Consider the following 17,730-nt stretch of genomic DNA (forward strand, 5'->3'; position numbering starts at 1 on the left):
GAGCCTCAGAGTCTCATAACACCTTGTGTAAATTACGGGGGAGGCACCAGGGACTGCAGAACTCCTCCGCAGCTCCCGAGGACTAGCTACAGAGCAGCTTCCAACAGCACCGTGTCCTTTTCCAGACACGTAATGAGCATCGCTTTCTCCAAATGATCTCTAAAGATCCGTGATCTGTACGAGGTGGAAGGCAGGAAGGACGTTCAGCTCAGGAAAGGAAGGGGTGAAGCACGCGCTGATGGGGCAGGTCTGGCTTCAGGACTTGGGGCACAGTAATTAAGCCCTATGGGAAAGCAAGGGGAAAAAGAATTACTCCCTGCAAAACAGTAGCAATCATAAAGCACTGTGGTAAAATACTACTGTAAGACGGCCTCATGTATCAAATATTGATCCAGCTCCTGTAAACACATGAAGTTCATGAAAGTCAATTTTCCTATTAATCCTACATGCGTGCCTTAATAAAACTACCCCATATTTCATACTTACTTTCATTCTTGCTGCAATAGCAAAATATTTTCAGCTCCAAAAACAGACTTGCCTCTAAACCGAAGCGGATTCTAAAAAGATGTTCTGAAATATTTCACTCACCCCTCTCATCATTTCCTCCCTTCTAAAATACTACTGAAACACTATTAAAAAAAATATATCCTAGAATCAATCTTCTCTCCTCTTAAGCTGCACTCTGCTTGCAAACAGGAATGACTGGTGCAGCAGTTAAAAGAAAATACTGAATTTACAAAACTTTATGTCCTTTCCCATTTTCTTTCTCCTTGTTCTCTCTCCTTAGCAAAACAATTTTCTATCTAGAGAAGCCTCATACGTACACAGAGCACTAGAGAGCATAGTCTCCTTTAAAAACAAACTCACAATAAAAACATTTATTATTCAATTTCATTTGGCACTGATCACAATTAGATACAAGGAAAAAAAAAGTCACTTTTAGGTTTGCAACATCTCTCAAGACCCACACAATCTCTCTCAGCAAGGGGCTGTTGGCACATTCCCATCTTTGTGCGTTTTGGGAACAATGTATGAAAATGCAAGAGTAAGTACTTTGGGGTGAGATCACAGGAATTTCTTTTGAACAGTATACTAAAATGCCTTCTCACCATAACCACAAAATTCAGACAGACACCCAATGCTCGACTGTACCACACTGTTCCCACTACAGTTACACTACAGCAAAAGGATTCTCAAATGAATACTTGCTGTGGCTGTACAGCAAATTCATACCAGGCCCAGATTTAGATCAAGACATAGAGCACACACAGTTTTCACATATGGATAAACATGTGAAGTTGCTTTTGACAGAAAGCAGGCAACAGTCACATCGTAAAACTGTTCCCTTCCAGTTTTGCCTATGTAATAATAGAGCAGTAGCACAGAGAGCCCCATAAAACCGCAGGTGGGAAGCGCTCGGAGGTCCTTCAGCCAGACCTCCTGCCAATCACAAACCTAGGTCTGCCTGCTCAAGACCTTATCCAACAGAGCTGAGTGTCTTTAGAGAACAGAAATACAACCACTTCTTTGGGCAGCCTGTTCCAGTGCCCGACTACTCTCACTGCGCACAACTGGTTTCCTCGTGTCCAGTTCCGCTGTCACTTGTTTCCACCGCCTCTTGTCCTTTCACAGTGGACCTCTGAACAATGTCTGGCTCCATCCTCGCTACTGACAACAGTTAGAGCTCGGGAACTTGTGCGGTATTCATGACATGAGCTCGTGAGTGCCAAGGAGAGGGGAGCAGACCCTTTCCCCAGTACCTGCTGCCTTTGCTCTTGTTCATATAACCCAGTACGTGGTTAATCGTCATCATTGCAAGGGCCTTCAGAGCCCAGCAGATCCGCCTGGTCCTTTTCTGCAGATCTGCTCACTTGTCAGTCCATTTCCAGTCAGTCCATAAAGGTGCAAGGTGGTTGTTATTTTTGTTTTAAAAACTTTATGGCACTTTGTCCCACTGATCACTGATGACACTGTTCAGTATCAACTCTGGAGAAACACCAGCGGTTCTGGGAGTTTTCTACCCATCTCATAGTTCATCATCCCTGTTTATATTTCTCTGATTCACCTCTCAGAGGTAGTGTCAAATACCTTGCAAAAGTCAAGACCAAGGATCTCTACCTGCTCTCCCATCACCCAAATAAACATTTGTTTTGCCAGCAAACACGTAGGGCTGCCACAACTTATGCTTGTTCAAACCACGCTGGCTGTGCAGTCACTTTGTACTTTTATGTTTAGAAATGATTTTCAGGGGGCTTCCTAATTAAATTATTTCATGGACTGAGAACATGTTTCTTGGGAAAACATGTGCTAACTTCCTAGATCTCACAACGTAGAGAGTTTCCCAAAGTTCATCTACAAGATTTATCTTCTCAAAATTCTACCTGTTCCTCTCAGCTGTTTCTTACTGTTTCTGACTGAAGACACTCCATTGCCGCCTCCAATCAGGACCAGTGCATCTTTGACAGCAACTTTTCCCTTTTCTCTTATCCCTGACTGTTCTCAAGATCCCAAATCTCTCTCTAGTTTATGAAAACATAAATGACTAAAATTTCCCCCTTCCAAGATATTCCAATGAGAATCAACACGTAACATACTAACATTTAGCAACTGGCACTGTACCTAGGCACCAAAGTCCCAAATTACCCCCAAACTGTCTTTCATTGATCAATTGAATAGTCACATGCCGCTGGGTACCAATGGAAAATAAATTCCACTACATTATTTTTCCATAACAGCTACATTTCCAACTCAAATTGCATAAGTTGTCTGTATTTCTAATTTTCCATCTTTTGATCCAATAATGCTTGAAATTATTCCATTTCAGCACAAGTATGCTTTTACTTCCTTTGTCATTAAATTTTAAGTAACCAGAGATCAAATAAGACACAAGCAATTATAACCAAATGCCCTTACCTTACTTTTAGTACACCCTGCTATTTACAACTTCTGCTCAGTTTTCAACCTCTAAAAAATGAGCTTCAAAGTAGTTTTCTCAGGAACACTAAAATGGTAATATCCATAATCCATATACATATATACACACACACACAATCTCCAAACTAATCCCCATTTTTCCTACTTTGTAGCTATCAAAAAGCAAGTTTTTTATCTGCTTTTCAAAATACATTTTATTACTACTTTTTCCTTTTGCAGATAAAAAGCCATGGCCTCTTTTCAGTAGTGGTCACTGACAGAACTAGAGAAAATGGCCACAAACTGAAGCATCAAAAGTTCCATGAGAACTTAAGGAAAAATTCCTTAACAGTGAGGGTGACAGAGCCCTGGAACAGGCTGCCCAGAGAGGTTCTGGAGTCTCCTTCTCTGGAGATCTTCAAAACCCGCTTGGACGCAGTCCTGTGCCTTGTGCTCTAGGTGACCCTGCGTGTGCAGGGGGGTTGGATTAGATGACCTGTAGAGGTCCCTTCCAACCTTGAGCATTCTATGATTCTATACTTTACTCCAAATATTTCCTCCAGTAATTTAGTAAAATGTTAGACTCACTGGATAGTAATTTCCAGCATTTATCTCCTTCATTTTTAAAAAGCCAATAAAAAAGCCTTCCATCCCTTCTGCAGTTGCCATGATTATTCAGTGATAAATGTCACTAACAAATCAGTTTTGATCTCCTTGGAGCTCCAGATATCCATATTTTCAAATCTTCTAATCAGCAGTTTTCAGCATTCCAGCATTTACTTCCTATCAGAAAAGACTTCAACTTCATCCACTTTAAATCGACTAATACGCATTCTTAGGGTATTCACATTTCTCCAAAGATAGTTTTCCACTCAGTTCGTTAACACCGCCACCGTGCCACCATGCCATCTTGTAAAATTTTAAGTTCTGTATTTGTTTGTTAACCTTTTTTTTTTTTTTTTGGCATGTGCCCAGGCATGTCTCATCCCACCCCTTCCCATACATGAATTTGCATTGATGTTGTTACTTCTTCTAAGCTCCTATTTTCAACAGGAACCAGGTGTGAGAACCTGGGGTCAAGTTGGTTACCACATACATTTCTCCGCTGTTTTCTACAGAAGTATATCCTAAACTCATCTTCATAAGATGCTCCTCAGTAGTTTTACTCATTTATCAAGACTAGTCTTGTCTAGCACTAAATTTTTTTTAACCTCACTATTTTTCAACATGTAATTGCAATCATCACTCTTCAATCCTGCCTTCCTCCTTTCTAAAAGGCTTTACAGCGGATTTAGATGGGTGGTTTGACACGCATGTCATGGCTCATTTTTAGAGATTTGACATTGCAAAAGAATCTGTAACAATTTTTATGACTACTGTAAAGTCCCCTCTGCTATTAGAGCAGAAGCAGTATACACTTTACTTTCTCATTAAAAAAAAATTAAAAAATGCCTAATTAAGCAATGCTTTTGATGGCATGGTTACTGCTTCATTTTCCAGCCAATGAGCAACTTAACACAGCAATCTACTTCAGAAGCTGCTTTATAAAAATAGGTTTGTTCAGTTCTACTGTGCGACATCGCTGCTACTGCTGCATCTCTTCTTCATCTGATTTGATTACCTGTATTTCATACATGAATTTAAACAAGTGTGAATGATTTCTAAACCAAATTAAAATTAAAAATACTAAAAATATTAGAAAATGCACTGCTGTAGAAATCGGTGGAACCAGTACTTATCCTACTCATGTTTTAACATAGTTCCCCAGAGTTCCCTCCCAATAACTTTCACATTTTTCAAAATTTGATAGCCAAAACAAAACCAAAAAACCTTTCGTCATTACTTTGAAAATACAATGATATTTTAATGCCATTCGGAAGTCAATCACCAGCACCACAGTGAAAGAGGGGTTTGGCAGACCTCAGCATTCACTGTGCTTTTAAATTTGCAATGTCACAGGAAGTTAACACTAGCAATAGAAATAAAACAGAAAAAAAAACACAAGAGTTGCATTTTAGAACACATTTTCATTAAAGAAAAAAAAGATACTCGTTTCTGACGCATCATTTCTCCTCACAGCTGAGGAAGCCAATAACTCAGCTAAGTCACCAGGTGACACTTTAAAAGTGAAAAGTAATGTCATACCAGGTTGAAGATTTCAGGTACTTTATTTGAAGAGGTTTGTTTGGTCTTGGTTCTTCCTCATCCCACCCCGCAAAGAGAGTGTTCCTCTGAAGAAATCATCAAAAAGGAAATGAGAAAATATCCTTCTAGCTGCTAGATAGTTTTCTCATTCTGTCCTCCAACAGTTTACTCTGCATGCTAGTAGTTTATTTCAAAAATATGGTCAAGCTCCATCAATAGGATGCATATTTCAAGTTTATTATTTATCTATCTGACTGAGAGATGTACTACTCTCCTGCTTACATCAGGGAAATTCAAGAAAGACTCCCAAATCTCTGCTTCACTTTCATACGTAACACTGTAGTTCTGCTCTCTCAGAAGAGATCTATCAATTTGATTCTTCCCATCAATTAGTTTGTTCCCAGGAACATCTACATTCATTCTTGTCCAAGCTCTCTGGATATAGCCAACAGAAAATATTCCTTAAAGGACGATCACACATTACCAAAACAGTGACACATTATTTTTGTGGTTCTTTCTTTTGAGAATTATGGAATATTAAGAGACAAAGCTGTTAATAATAAAGCAAAAAATAGATTCGCTGTCCTGATAACAGGCTGCTAAATGTACAGATTTTGTCCTGATGTGCCACGGCTATCAGCGTAAAAGAATTGATAACATGGCACAATCGGTAACAAGTTGCATCTGTCAAAAAATTATCTTGTTATGAAGAAATCGGTGAAAGAAAAAAAAAAGAAAAAAAGGAGGAAGCAAATAAAGACAAGTATCTTAAACCTTGGACTTTACATTTTGCAGCAATGCAGTACACATATTTTAACAAAATGTTTATTCCTCTGTCTGCTTTTAACATACTTGCAACTTTGAATCTTGACTTACTGTTACACCAAGCACCTAATAAAAGGCACAATTATGACTTTCCCCCGCTACAGTTTATAATAAAGCCTGTTTTATTCTTTTATAAATTGAGCACTTAAACAGGCAAACATTCCAACTTCATGAATTTGTTAGTGAATATTTCATTGGTGCTTTTTTTCATGTTTATTTCCTTGGCAGCTTTATGCTTCAGAAGACACTTCACATGAAACATTTAGATGGCAGCTCATGAAGCAGCGCCTCTGCACCCGATGTGACAATTCATATCCCAAATAGAGAATGAATGACTTAAATAACTTCTCTTAGGCACTGCTGCACTTATCTGTTCACTCAGGGTTCACAGGTACCAACCTGTGAAACGCCAAGAGTCAAGAGTATTCAGAGCACTGAATCAGAGTGCAAGCAAGGCTTTCTTTTGGAGTTGCTTTTAATTTGCTATTTTCATGCCATTTTCTCCTCTAAGCATTAACATTTGCATGAGCAGACTCCATATATCACTGCCTTACATTGACACCTGCTGGAAGGGGCTGGGATTGTAAGATTCCCCTTTTCCCCCTCTATGAGTGACTTAACTCCACAGGCAGACCAGCACTTCTACCTCCAGTTAAGCAGAGCAGGAGACCACCTCTGAAAACACCTGGCAGCGTGACTTTTTAAGGAATTAAAAAAAAAGAAAAAGTATAGCTGTAAACCACACAAAATTCTCAAGGCTATCACTGCATGGATTCTTAGACAGAAAATATGTGTAAATAGCAGCTTTCGAGAAGATTTTTACTATAGCTTGGGTAGATTTGAACTCAGCAAAATAGATAAGCACTTAGTAGGGTTTCACTCTAATTAGCTGATAATAATTAGTACAAGATTCACTGAACAGTTCCTGCTTGGCAAGCATTGCTGCAAATGAGCTTATACACAAAAATGTAGCTAAAGGGACTTTAATGCATCTATATACCACTAGCATTTTTGAAGAAAATAAAATTGACCAGGCCTTTAATAAAAGAGATTGCCTTATTCACCAAAGCAAACAGGGTTGTTTACTGACAGAACAGACAAAGACGGGAGCCACTGAGGCAGCCTGGCTTGCATGCACGCCACAAAACAGCTTTTCACAAGTAATTTTCATAATGGAGATACACCTCTTGTTGCAGCTTTGTAAACAGCAACACATTGAAAAAAGTCTTCTGAAAGCAACAGCCGTTCCCAACACGCCGTAACAGTGAAGTTCATAGAGGAAGTTATAAACCTGGCATGCCCTCTGATACCCTCTTCTGAGTTTCAAACCCTGCCATAAAGATAGGGAGTCTTTTACTTTGTTTCATTATCATATTGGTCCTTACGAAAAAGGCATTTCAAACTGATGCAAATACGATTAGTTACAGAGGCATCAGGTTTTTTTAACTGGAAGAAAGAATGGATTTCTGATTATGGCCAAGCACTTTGACTGACATACCTTGTACACAAACTCTGGCATAGTTCCACCAAAAACACACACACAAATAAAAACCCACACAAGTAGTTCTAAAGTAATGGAAGCAGCAAAAACCTTATAACTCCCAAAGTTACCAAGTAGGATCCATATATCGAGGTGAAATAATACATCGCAGCATGACCATTCCACGCAGGCACCAACACAGTGACAGTCTTAACTCATTTTATACCTGGTGATCAACCTGTTTTATTTTAAAAAGTAAATAAATGAGACTTCCACTAGGTATCTTAGATTACTACAGTATTTAACTACTGCACCTGTGCAAAATACCAAACAGTAGTACGGTCCTGGCAGGATCAGAAACAGCTCCAAAAATGACAACAACAGAAATATTGATATGAGTAGTCAACTATGTCAACATGTTTTTCATGCAACTTTTTCTCATTTTGATTTGTGAGAGAGCTCGACAGATACAGGCAGGCAAAGTCAAAATTACATGGCTGAATACTCAGTCTGCTGAACTCGCATTCCTGGTAAAAAGTTTCATTAATTCAAAAGCAAAAACATCAAGTCTGGAAGAAAAAACACAGTTATTCTGCACAACAGCTAGCCAGGAGTTAAAGTAACATATTTATCAAGAATTAGCCTACCCTTTTCTGAAAAGGATGCAGTAACATTTTATAAAAGAAAACAATGTTAACAGTTTCTTTCCAGACATACTTAAAGGGTAACCAGTGTACCATCCTGTCAATTACACATTGGCACATTTTAAAAGGACCTTTTTTTAATATATATATATATATATGTATGTATGTATGTATATATATAGTGTTCTTTAACAAAACATATGCTGGAGAAAATTTCAGCTTTAAAACACACACTTAGGTACTTTTGACACCCACTCCACACACTTTTTTTTTCTTTTTATCTGATAGGGGAGTCAGCTATAGGTGCTCCCCAAGATTCGCATCTTCTTACCTTGCAAAGCTTCTGGTACCGCGGGGAGGAAACTGCCATCCTCTGCAAGCGATGCAACAACACCACAACTTTCTGCAGAGACGTTCTCACCACAGCCATCATTTTAAGTTTGCCACACTTCTGCAGACACCTCAGAATTTGCATTATAAATGAAGAGCAACTATCATTTCCTCCCGGTCACTGGGCAGCGATTTGCCAGCTCTCTGAGCATGCTCTCTTCCAGGACGGCTCTGGAGAGCTACAGGCTTGATACGATTCAAAGGCAAAGGAGGTTGATACAGCATAAGTTTCTCCCGCAAAACAACCCCAAGAAACAGATACGAGCCTGCAGAGCTTCCCCAAGGCAGCGCTGCCGGGAGCGAAGGAAGTTGTCGTGCAGCCGGGTGCCCGCCACCGCTCAGGAGGGCACCAAGCAGCCAGGCAAGGGTGTTTATCTGAGCCCGAGAGCGGCAGAGACCACGGAGGGATTCCTTCGGGAAGCGGCTCCGGCGCGCGGCCCCGCTGCTGCTGCTCGCGGCGGCGGCTGCTCCCGCGCTCTGGGCAAGGACGCTCCCGCTCCCAGAGGAAACGCGGCTCCGGCAGGGCCGTGCAGGGAGCGGGGAGCACGTGGGGTTACAGATCTCGGGAGAGGAGCTCGGGGCTACCTGCCCGCCTTACACCAGCTCTGCGCTGCAGGCTGACAGATTTCACACAGGCGCTTCTCGAGCGAGATTAGCCGACACAAAAGGGAGAACGGCGGGGGGAGCCTGCCTCTCCTACGGAAACTCTCCTAAAGCCCGTTTAGCCCAAGGGATCTCAAAGGATGCTCGCTCCCACCGCAAAGTAGGAATGTTTTTCAGGAGCCGTTTCCAGTTAGAATCTTCTCCTGAATGACTTCCTAGGAAAGAGCTGGATTTTGACAGATTTAAAGCATCCAAACATGCCACCCTTTTCCCGGCAGCTTTGAGTTCGGACAGTGAACATCATTGCGATGTTTTTCCCATGACGAAGCAGTATTACTTAAGCCTCCCAAGGGTTGCAGCAGGACGTTCAGGAGCACGGAGGTGCTCTGTGCCCAGCTCCGTGCGCGCCCGGGTGCAGCACAGCCAGCACACCCCTGGCTGAGGCGGTACTGCAGCACCACCAGACACCGCTGGGTTTTACTGCTCCCCGAGGTGCTAACACGAAGGTATTTTAACCTGGATCAGGGGTAAATGTTCAGGGAGGCCAAGATCAACACCGTGGGAACAAGAGCGAAAGAGGGAATCTGTCTCAACACCCATCGGACACACCACAGAATTAGGGGAGATCAGTCAGAAGCAGGACTCCCCTGGGTCTTCTCATACCCACCCTAAAAACAGTTCCCTGAGGAAGGAAACACATTCACCGTATAAACTGAGTTAAACTGGGTTATAACATAGTTTTTATCAAGATCCCAAAGGGAAAACAACACCAAGTCTAAAAATCACTTTCACCAATAGAATGTAAAACTAAATTAAATATATATATATGTATGTTTGTATATGCATACATATATGTATTATCAACAGGTACTGAGAAAAATACAAAGTTATCACCTGAGTACTCAGCCTGGAGCTTTGATCACTTTCCCTGCTCCTAGGTTTTTAACAGATACGTAATGTTTGCCTCGCTGGACGCTAAATATATAGCCCAAGGCAAAGGATATAACAATCATTACTGCAGGCTTACTTTGAAGTATCTGCTGAATAAAGATCTAAATAAAATTTACCTGTTTACTTCTAAGTTAACACTTTCCCTTAACATCACCATAATGTTAAAACATAAGAGGTTTTTGGCTAATTTTGGAATCTGGAGAGACTACGGCCAGTAATGGTGTTATTTAATGTGCACAGTGTTACATAAATACACATTCACACATTTCTGGCATATCTATCAGTACCGTGTAGAGGCACCAACTAAGAGGACCACGAAGTGTGACGGACCCACAGGCACCTGCAAACTCCGCAGCCCGCAGACCCGCTCCCTACCCGCTGGCAGGCTGCTCTGTCCCCCAGGTGGATGGGTACGAGCTCTTCGGAGAGGAGGCCCACTTAAAAGTTGTTCCCTTCCACATCTTTGTCAGCGCAACCTCCTCAAGTCTTACCTTCCCACCTCATTTTTAGAACTGGGTCCATTTTTCTACCAGTGCACGCGCCAAACTTGTTCTCCTTGTACACTGTTCTCTCCTCGGGTTTTCCAGCACCAAACATGGTCACATTTCAAGGACACGGGACATTAACTTCATTCTGTATTTTAAAATCTCACTTTGCATATCCGTGATCTCCACAGCCTTGGCTTCTTGCCTTATTTCCACCACCTCTTTGAACTCTTCCCCTACACCCAGTTGCTTTTGGCTTACCTACTCTCCCTCCAATTCCAGCCCATCGGCACAGGCCGATGTCCTGTTAATAAACATGCCTGACAAAAGCCTAGGAGACAGAAGAGCAAGAGCTCAAATGACTGTTGTGCAAAACAGAGTCCAAGTCCACCCCTGCCGTCTTCTTTCACTTCTGCTCTTGCTCCTTGCCAATATACGAGTTTGGATCAAGCAGTACGGCAAACAGAAACAAGCAGGCCACGGCCAGCCATGCTGATTTTAGTTTATGCTGAAACAAAGCTTTCAAATTATTCTGAATAATATCTTTGGAGGCAAAACAGCTTCTCACCCCAGCACTACCTTCTATTATTTGATAGCTCATCTTCTGCAGCTTTCTTCAAATTAGTTTTTAACCTCTTCTAACCTATCTATTTTGCACATGGTGACCGACATAGGCTGGAATGCTCTGACAGGAACAGGAAATGCTCTGCAATAATTGGATATTGAACGTACTAAGATTGATTGATGCTATAACCATCACTTTCCTCCCCTAAATAACAACCAAAAACCACTTTACCTTCTACCAAATGCTAGGATGGGATTATTTTCATTGCACTGCTCTTGCCCTTGAAGGCAATGAAGTCAAATCAAGGCATGAGTAGTCCCCAGATCACTCACCATCCCGAGTGACCTGCACTGCAGCCAGCCAAGGCAGCCCCAGCAAAGCAAAGGAAGGCACCCACCCCACCACACATGGGTGCCAGTTCAGCAGACGATCCCATTTTGAAAATGCATCATGTATAACTGCAAACAAAGCACGGCAGACTACATTTTATGTGCAGCAGATTTAATCCCAGCCTGAAGCCACAGTGAATAAGCTTTTTTCTCCACGCACAGGGCTGGAGGGGCTGGCGCGCAGAGCCCTGCACAGCTCTTACAACCAGTTCAATTCAGAAGAAATATTTCTTTGGTTATTTAACAAAGCACAACCATGAGCAATAATATTATATACCACTGAAAAAGGGGGAGAGAACAGTGTATTTTCTTTCTTAAGTCAGTTTTAATCTTAAAACTGCAGGGGAGAGGACTAGAATTTTCTTTATAATTTGCTGTAATTTGTTTTCAAAAATTCACTCTGACAAACATTTAAATGTAGAAACATTGATTTTTTTGAGAGCTTCTCAGTACAACGATTCGAAAGCCTCTGCTTAGATTTAAAAGGGTATTAAAAGTTGCTGTAATAAAAAAGTTCATTTCAGAAGCCATTGAGCTATGACAGTGTGACATGCGCTCTCGTGAATTCATAGGTAAGTTAAGTGAATACAACATTTCACCTGCTGCACGCAGGTCATGGGGAAGATGGAGAATACCAGGTACACAGAGGCCTACAGACCTCTCCATGGAGCACCAGCTCTTCGCCCTTCATATGGCACAGGGCAACTGCTTAAACCAACCCGCAGCGCAGAAAAGGAGGCAATCGATCTTCCACGACCAAACTGCTCAAGTCCTTCACACACGTGTCCAGTGGACAGTAGCGTAGTGCAAAGCCACAGCTTATCCCAGTGTAACCAGGCACACAACAAGCCAGGCAATGCAGAAGAATGTCTGCATTACTGCACTGCACTGATGCGTGCTGTTAGTTTTCTGTGTCCCCACTTCAACCCTGCCAGCACTCCTACTTCCATTGCTCCCAACAGACAGGATCGCACTAACTTCCCAGCGTTGCCATCTCAGCAGTTCAGAGCCTCATCCCCCCAGGGGAGCTGCCTGGCTGGCGACCACCACGTCAGCGTCGGCGAGCGGCACATCGCCACATCGTCACCCGCGGGGGCTCAAGCCTCCGCAATGCACTGCCCTTACCTCGAGAGCACAGTGGACAGCTTGACCAGGAACTTCAGATGAAATGAGACACTTAATGTAGGCATGCTCAGCTTAATAGCACTACCGATATCTATAAATTTTAATTAAAAGTATTTTAATTAAAAGCCACACAAGCTCCATGAATGTAGACCACAGAAAACATTCAAGAAATCCAACCTTCCAATTTGTGTATATTGAAAGAGAGTAACCATACTAAAGAATGGAGGGAGATAATTGAAGAGGAAAAAACGTAGTAAAACATTCAGGAGAAAGAAGAGGCATGAACAGCATTCACATCAGGTAAACAGGGCACTCCTGTCAGAGAAACACTGAAAACCCTTTTAAGCAGTGACGCTCAGTCCTCTCCTGACACCAAGAAGGACTGACAGGTCTCCACGTTCTTTACTGCTGCCTGCCCACAACAGAGCAGGCTCAACTCGGCTCTTCTGCCTCCTGGGGAGGCAGATTGGAAAGGGAGTTACGGGCAGCTGGTGCTGCACGCCCCATATCCTCTTTGGTCTGAGCTTCTTCTTTACACCGAGAGAAAGGCATTGCCTTCTAGATTTGAGATGAGCCAGGGTGTCCCCATATGAGAAGGGACCCTAAGTGGTAACATTTAATCCTCTGCTCCGTTATTTCTGGGGTTTCCACATATTGTGGCCTGGCTGCCAAGGCAGGCCCCTCTCAGGAGCTGTTGAGAGATGGTGCAGAAGGGAAGGGTGGAAGGAAATGCGAGCACCATGACTTCTTAGGTCACAGCAAAGCAGGGAGAAGGCAAGCAGGGAAAGATCAGGACAAGGAAACAGCGCTTTACAGATTTATACTTCCCTGGAGGAAATCACATTAAATTGCTCAGTTGGACAACCACATGGTAGGCTTTGGTATAAGCAGATACAGGTTTCCTGAACACGGTCATTCTCCAGGCAATTTTAAGAGCCCTGACAGCCAGACGGACCCTTGGAATACGCATTTCAAACCTTAGTGAGAAAAAACTGTCATAACTTCTGAATTTTAAATTGCCATTCTCAAATACCTTTAAATAAGCGGCGGTGTCGCCACTCTATTAGACAGCTTCCCTTTGTAACATCTGCTATAGAGGAAAAGTGCAAATAACAACAGTAGCACTATTTACTTTCTTACCTGAACCTGTTTTCTTAGCTCCCTTATGCAGGCACTGTCCTGAGCAGCAGTCTCACGGTGGGATGCATCTGCAAGAACATTCACTGTCGTCTCTGCCTCTTGAAGCCACTTGAGGAAACTCTCCAGATCCTTGTGCAAGGCCTGCACTGTCCTCAGCTCGGCCTCCAAGAAATTCTGCCGATCAACAGCTCTGAAAACAGGATGACAACAAGCATCAGAATTCTCCTCCACAGCATTCAACATTACACATATCATAAATGGAGCTACTGAAAGATAAATCCCAAAGTTCTCTTCGTTAAGAAACTATACATCTGTTGCAGCTTGTTTTATCATTATTTAGATCACTGTTTCTCTCGTTATATCTATAGCTTTCCACAGATGTTCTTAACTAGATATATATTTCACAGCCCTTTTAAGAAAAGCATGTGGAAGAAAACAAGTTACTCATTAAAAATCTAGCTTTTTATTTTTGAGTACTGTGATCAGGGCTTATGCTACTCCAACTGCTAGAAGTGTTATTCCCATGTGTGAATGCTTATCTTCATCTACTAACATCACATGGAGTAGAAGAATTGACGAGTTGGAGCTTTTTTTTCTTTTATAGTTAGCATAAATATTTCCCTAAATCAATATGTACTGTACTAGTTAAAGTGCTAAGGAAAGAAAGTGATTCCTGGTTCTCCCTGCTAAAAGCAAAGGCTTTTGATACAACAACCCATACTGCATAATATATTACCATTATAACTGCCAATACAATTAGTCCAAAACAAACATTCTTAAAAAAGATTCTTCAGGCAAAAGATCTCAGCTAGATGATCGTAAAAGATTTAATTTAGTAGAAGGTAAAGTCTTTTATTACTGTTAACCAACTGCACTGAAAGCTTTCCAAAAAAAAAAAAAAAAAAAAAAAAACAGATTTATCAGATGCAGGGATACAATGTGATTCCTTGTCACTGAAATGAAGCAAGTGGAAAACTGTTATGGTTGGCAATTAAAAAAAAAAATGAAATGTGACAAGCTGCTTTTCATCCATTTGAGGCTACTACTTAGCAATATCCCTTTTTCCAAACCATGACCAAAAAAAACCCAGCTGTTCCACCAGCATACTGTACTGAAGCCTCTATCAGGGCTACTGTCTGGAATACAGTTGCTAAATAACCAAGTTAAACTTTAACTCAATCACTAATCATATTATAAGATTTCAGTGGTAAAGTGATATTTATTTTCAAATGAAACAGGGCCAAAGCACTCAGCATTTGATATTTTTGAAAGACTTGAACAGATTTCTCCAGACACACTCAATCTATTTGCATTCGCACATTCTTCTTACGTTTGTTTTCTGCTTTCCATATTGTGGTGACAGTTTTGCTCAGCAGTATTACAGACTCACTGCATTCAGAATCAAGATCTTCAACAGTGGTTTAAAATGTTCTTTAAAAAAACAAAAGCTGCAGGTGTTTGGTATCATTCAAGAGGATGTTTCTAAACTGGTAGTTTAGTTTATTGGCACATCATAAGAAAGGACAGATGTGAGGAAAAGCTGTTTTCCTTCAAGGGTAGTAAGGAAATTTGATGCAACCCCAATTCTGTCAGTCTTGCATTCTTCAGTATTAACAGAACCAACTGTATTTTCAGGAGACTGCTTGCAACAACATAGTTTTGCAAACCCAAATTTAGAAACTGTTGGGCTTATGCCATGTTTTAATCATTGCTTCATCCAGAGTGAGACTGCTTGAATCATTCCTAGCTTCGTGCTCCCCAGGCTTTGGCCACTAGTAAAGGACTGGCAGGGCAAGAAGCTCTGAAGCAACGCTTCACCCCCTCTGGAGAGAGGGGAGAGGGAAAAAATAAAAAGAAAGCATGCTGAGGATAACAAACTGTTTGATAGATATGTTGGCTAAAATAATAACAAAGTAGCAGCCGAAAAATTGGAGCATTCTAATACACCAAGAAAGAGGAGAGAGAAAAGAGGGGAAAAAACATGCACCACAAAGTAAAAGCAGGAGCTCTCACTTCAAAACTGTCTCCCCTCTGCAGGGAATTTCTTCCCTAGCAGGGGATTAAAGCCAAAGGTGGAATAACAGGAGTGGCAATGGGAAGAACAGGCTGAAAATAAAGGTGACCTTCAAAAAAAACCAGAGAAGCCCCAAAGGATGAAACACATTAAAAGTGACCTAGATCTCCAAGTGTAAGTACCGATGTCCTAGGCAGGGATTGAGCCAGCTGGAACATTACACCTAATAACATGCATTCAAGAATGTTTTAATTTTTAATTTTCAAGTTTTAAATATCTCAAACTTTGTGCTTATTTGAAATTAAAGAGAAGAATTAAATTCTGTAACAGTCCCACTGATACCATGATATTTGAACTACAGAGAAAAATCAGTCTGTTCTGTAAATCTGCACTCCAGCAGCATAAATTACCGGTTTTACCACTAATGTTCTAGACCACATGACTATTGTAAAAGAGGACCTGTATGACAGTAGTGAAGAACACCTCTAGAGAGCAGACCCAAGTACTTTCATTTCACTCCAGAAAAGGTCACCAGCAGAAGATGATGGAGAGTTCTGCACTGCAGACAGACCGTTTGCCCTGCCAACAAGGCTGACTCAATTCTCACATAAATCTGGCACAGTCACAACACTCTCAAAGGGGAGAAGCTCCTCCCAGGATGTAAGAATCAGCACCAGGAGAACCTGCAGTGCCCCACACAAGCGCAGCCAACCTCACTGAACTCAGTGACAGGCAACAAGGTCTAAGCAGATTCCAGTAGCAAAGACATGCCCAAGAAAAACAGTCTCCTTTTAAGTCTCCTAACTTAAGTTTTCCTGTCACTGTTTTAGCTTCCAGTTCCACTCAATTATTTTTCAGACATAAAGTAAAAATCTGCAATACACACGAGCATGAGATCAAGGGAAAGTCAAGAAAAACATTTGGGACAGACTGGACAACAACTGCAGCCCACTTCTGAGGCAGCAAATGTTGAGGGAATTACTACAATTTCATCCTGAAATATAGAAGTGGAACACAAATAGCCACTGGATAGGAGATCCAATTTATACGGCATCAGGAAGGAGTGCTTTATCTCCTTAATGCCTATGTTTTTAAAATGAGCTGATTCAATTTTGAGCTTCATGGCTATAGCCCTCCTGATAGTGCTATCAGAGTGCTATTAAGGACTGTGATTCTCCTAGATGAACAAGTAAGGACCCTTCCTGCACTCTCCAAGGCTTGGGTACTGGTGGAATAAAATGGACTTTTAAAGCACTGTATGGTAAATACATATAAGAGGCTATGGCTATAGAAGCCATACAGGATTCCAGGCAGGAGTCCTCAGAGCTCTTTCTGGGCCCCTGTCCCGAGCTGGGTGGGCCGTTTTATGCTGTCTCTAACAAAAAACACTGGAAAGCTTGAACTTGAATGACTGTAGTCTGCTGTTACTACTAACCCCAAAAGCAGTTATTTCTCCTCACCCTCCTATTCCCCAGATGCCACTTTGACAGAAATCCAGACAAAGACATTTTTGAAATATTACAGTGCTCTGATAAGAGGGAGGAGGATCTGAGGCAGAACACACTCCAGTCTCTGATCTTAATGCAAATGAAGGATCTGGAATAGCCACTTCAGGAGACAAGTGCACCCCTACGGGCCACTTCAGAGGGAAAACGCGAAAAGCTGAGGAAACCTTATCGTATGACAGAGTTTTTCCCACCATTTACTGAAGGTTTTCTGAAAAAAAAAATGAAAATAGGTGTGCACATCACATTAAATAATAATGAAATCTTTTAATCCTTGAAAAGCCTATCTTGGATGTCTCAAAACATTTAGAGATCAACACAATTTTATTCTATCTCAAATCATCTTACTGTATGAGCTGTATAAAGTTTTGTCTCTTCTGATTCTCATCTCTCAGTGGAAATAACCAGAACACCATCCACATAAAACTCACCTTCACATCAAAAACACAAAACTATGAAAATACTTTTTTTTGATTTTTTTTTCTTTTTAAGCAGGAATTGGATATTAGGATGCTTCCATGATGAACTGTGGGAATTTCCATCACAAGCAAATTTC

At 41.5% G+C, this 17,730-nt stretch overlaps 1 protein-coding gene across 1 annotated transcript in view; it reads right to left on the bottom strand.

Moving 5' to 3' along the window:
• UTRN (utrophin) overlaps positions 1-17,730 on the bottom strand; it is a 303,290-nt gene that overhangs the window by 173,688 nt on the left and 111,872 nt on the right. Inside the window, exon 50 of the mRNA XM_088537058.1 lies at positions 13,656-13,845. Coding sequence (XP_088393184.1) covers positions 13,656-13,845 — 190 coding nt within the window. The remainder of the gene's footprint in view (positions 1-13,655; positions 13,846-17,730) is intronic.

The sequence above is a fragment of the Tinamus guttatus genome, unplaced genomic scaffold (assembly GCF_059628265.1).
Source record: "Tinamus guttatus ecotype Peru unplaced genomic scaffold, ASM5962826v1 Tinamus_guttatus_pri_ptg000716l, whole genome shotgun sequence".
NCBI lineage: Eukaryota > Metazoa > Chordata > Aves > Tinamiformes > Tinamidae > Tinamus > Tinamus guttatus.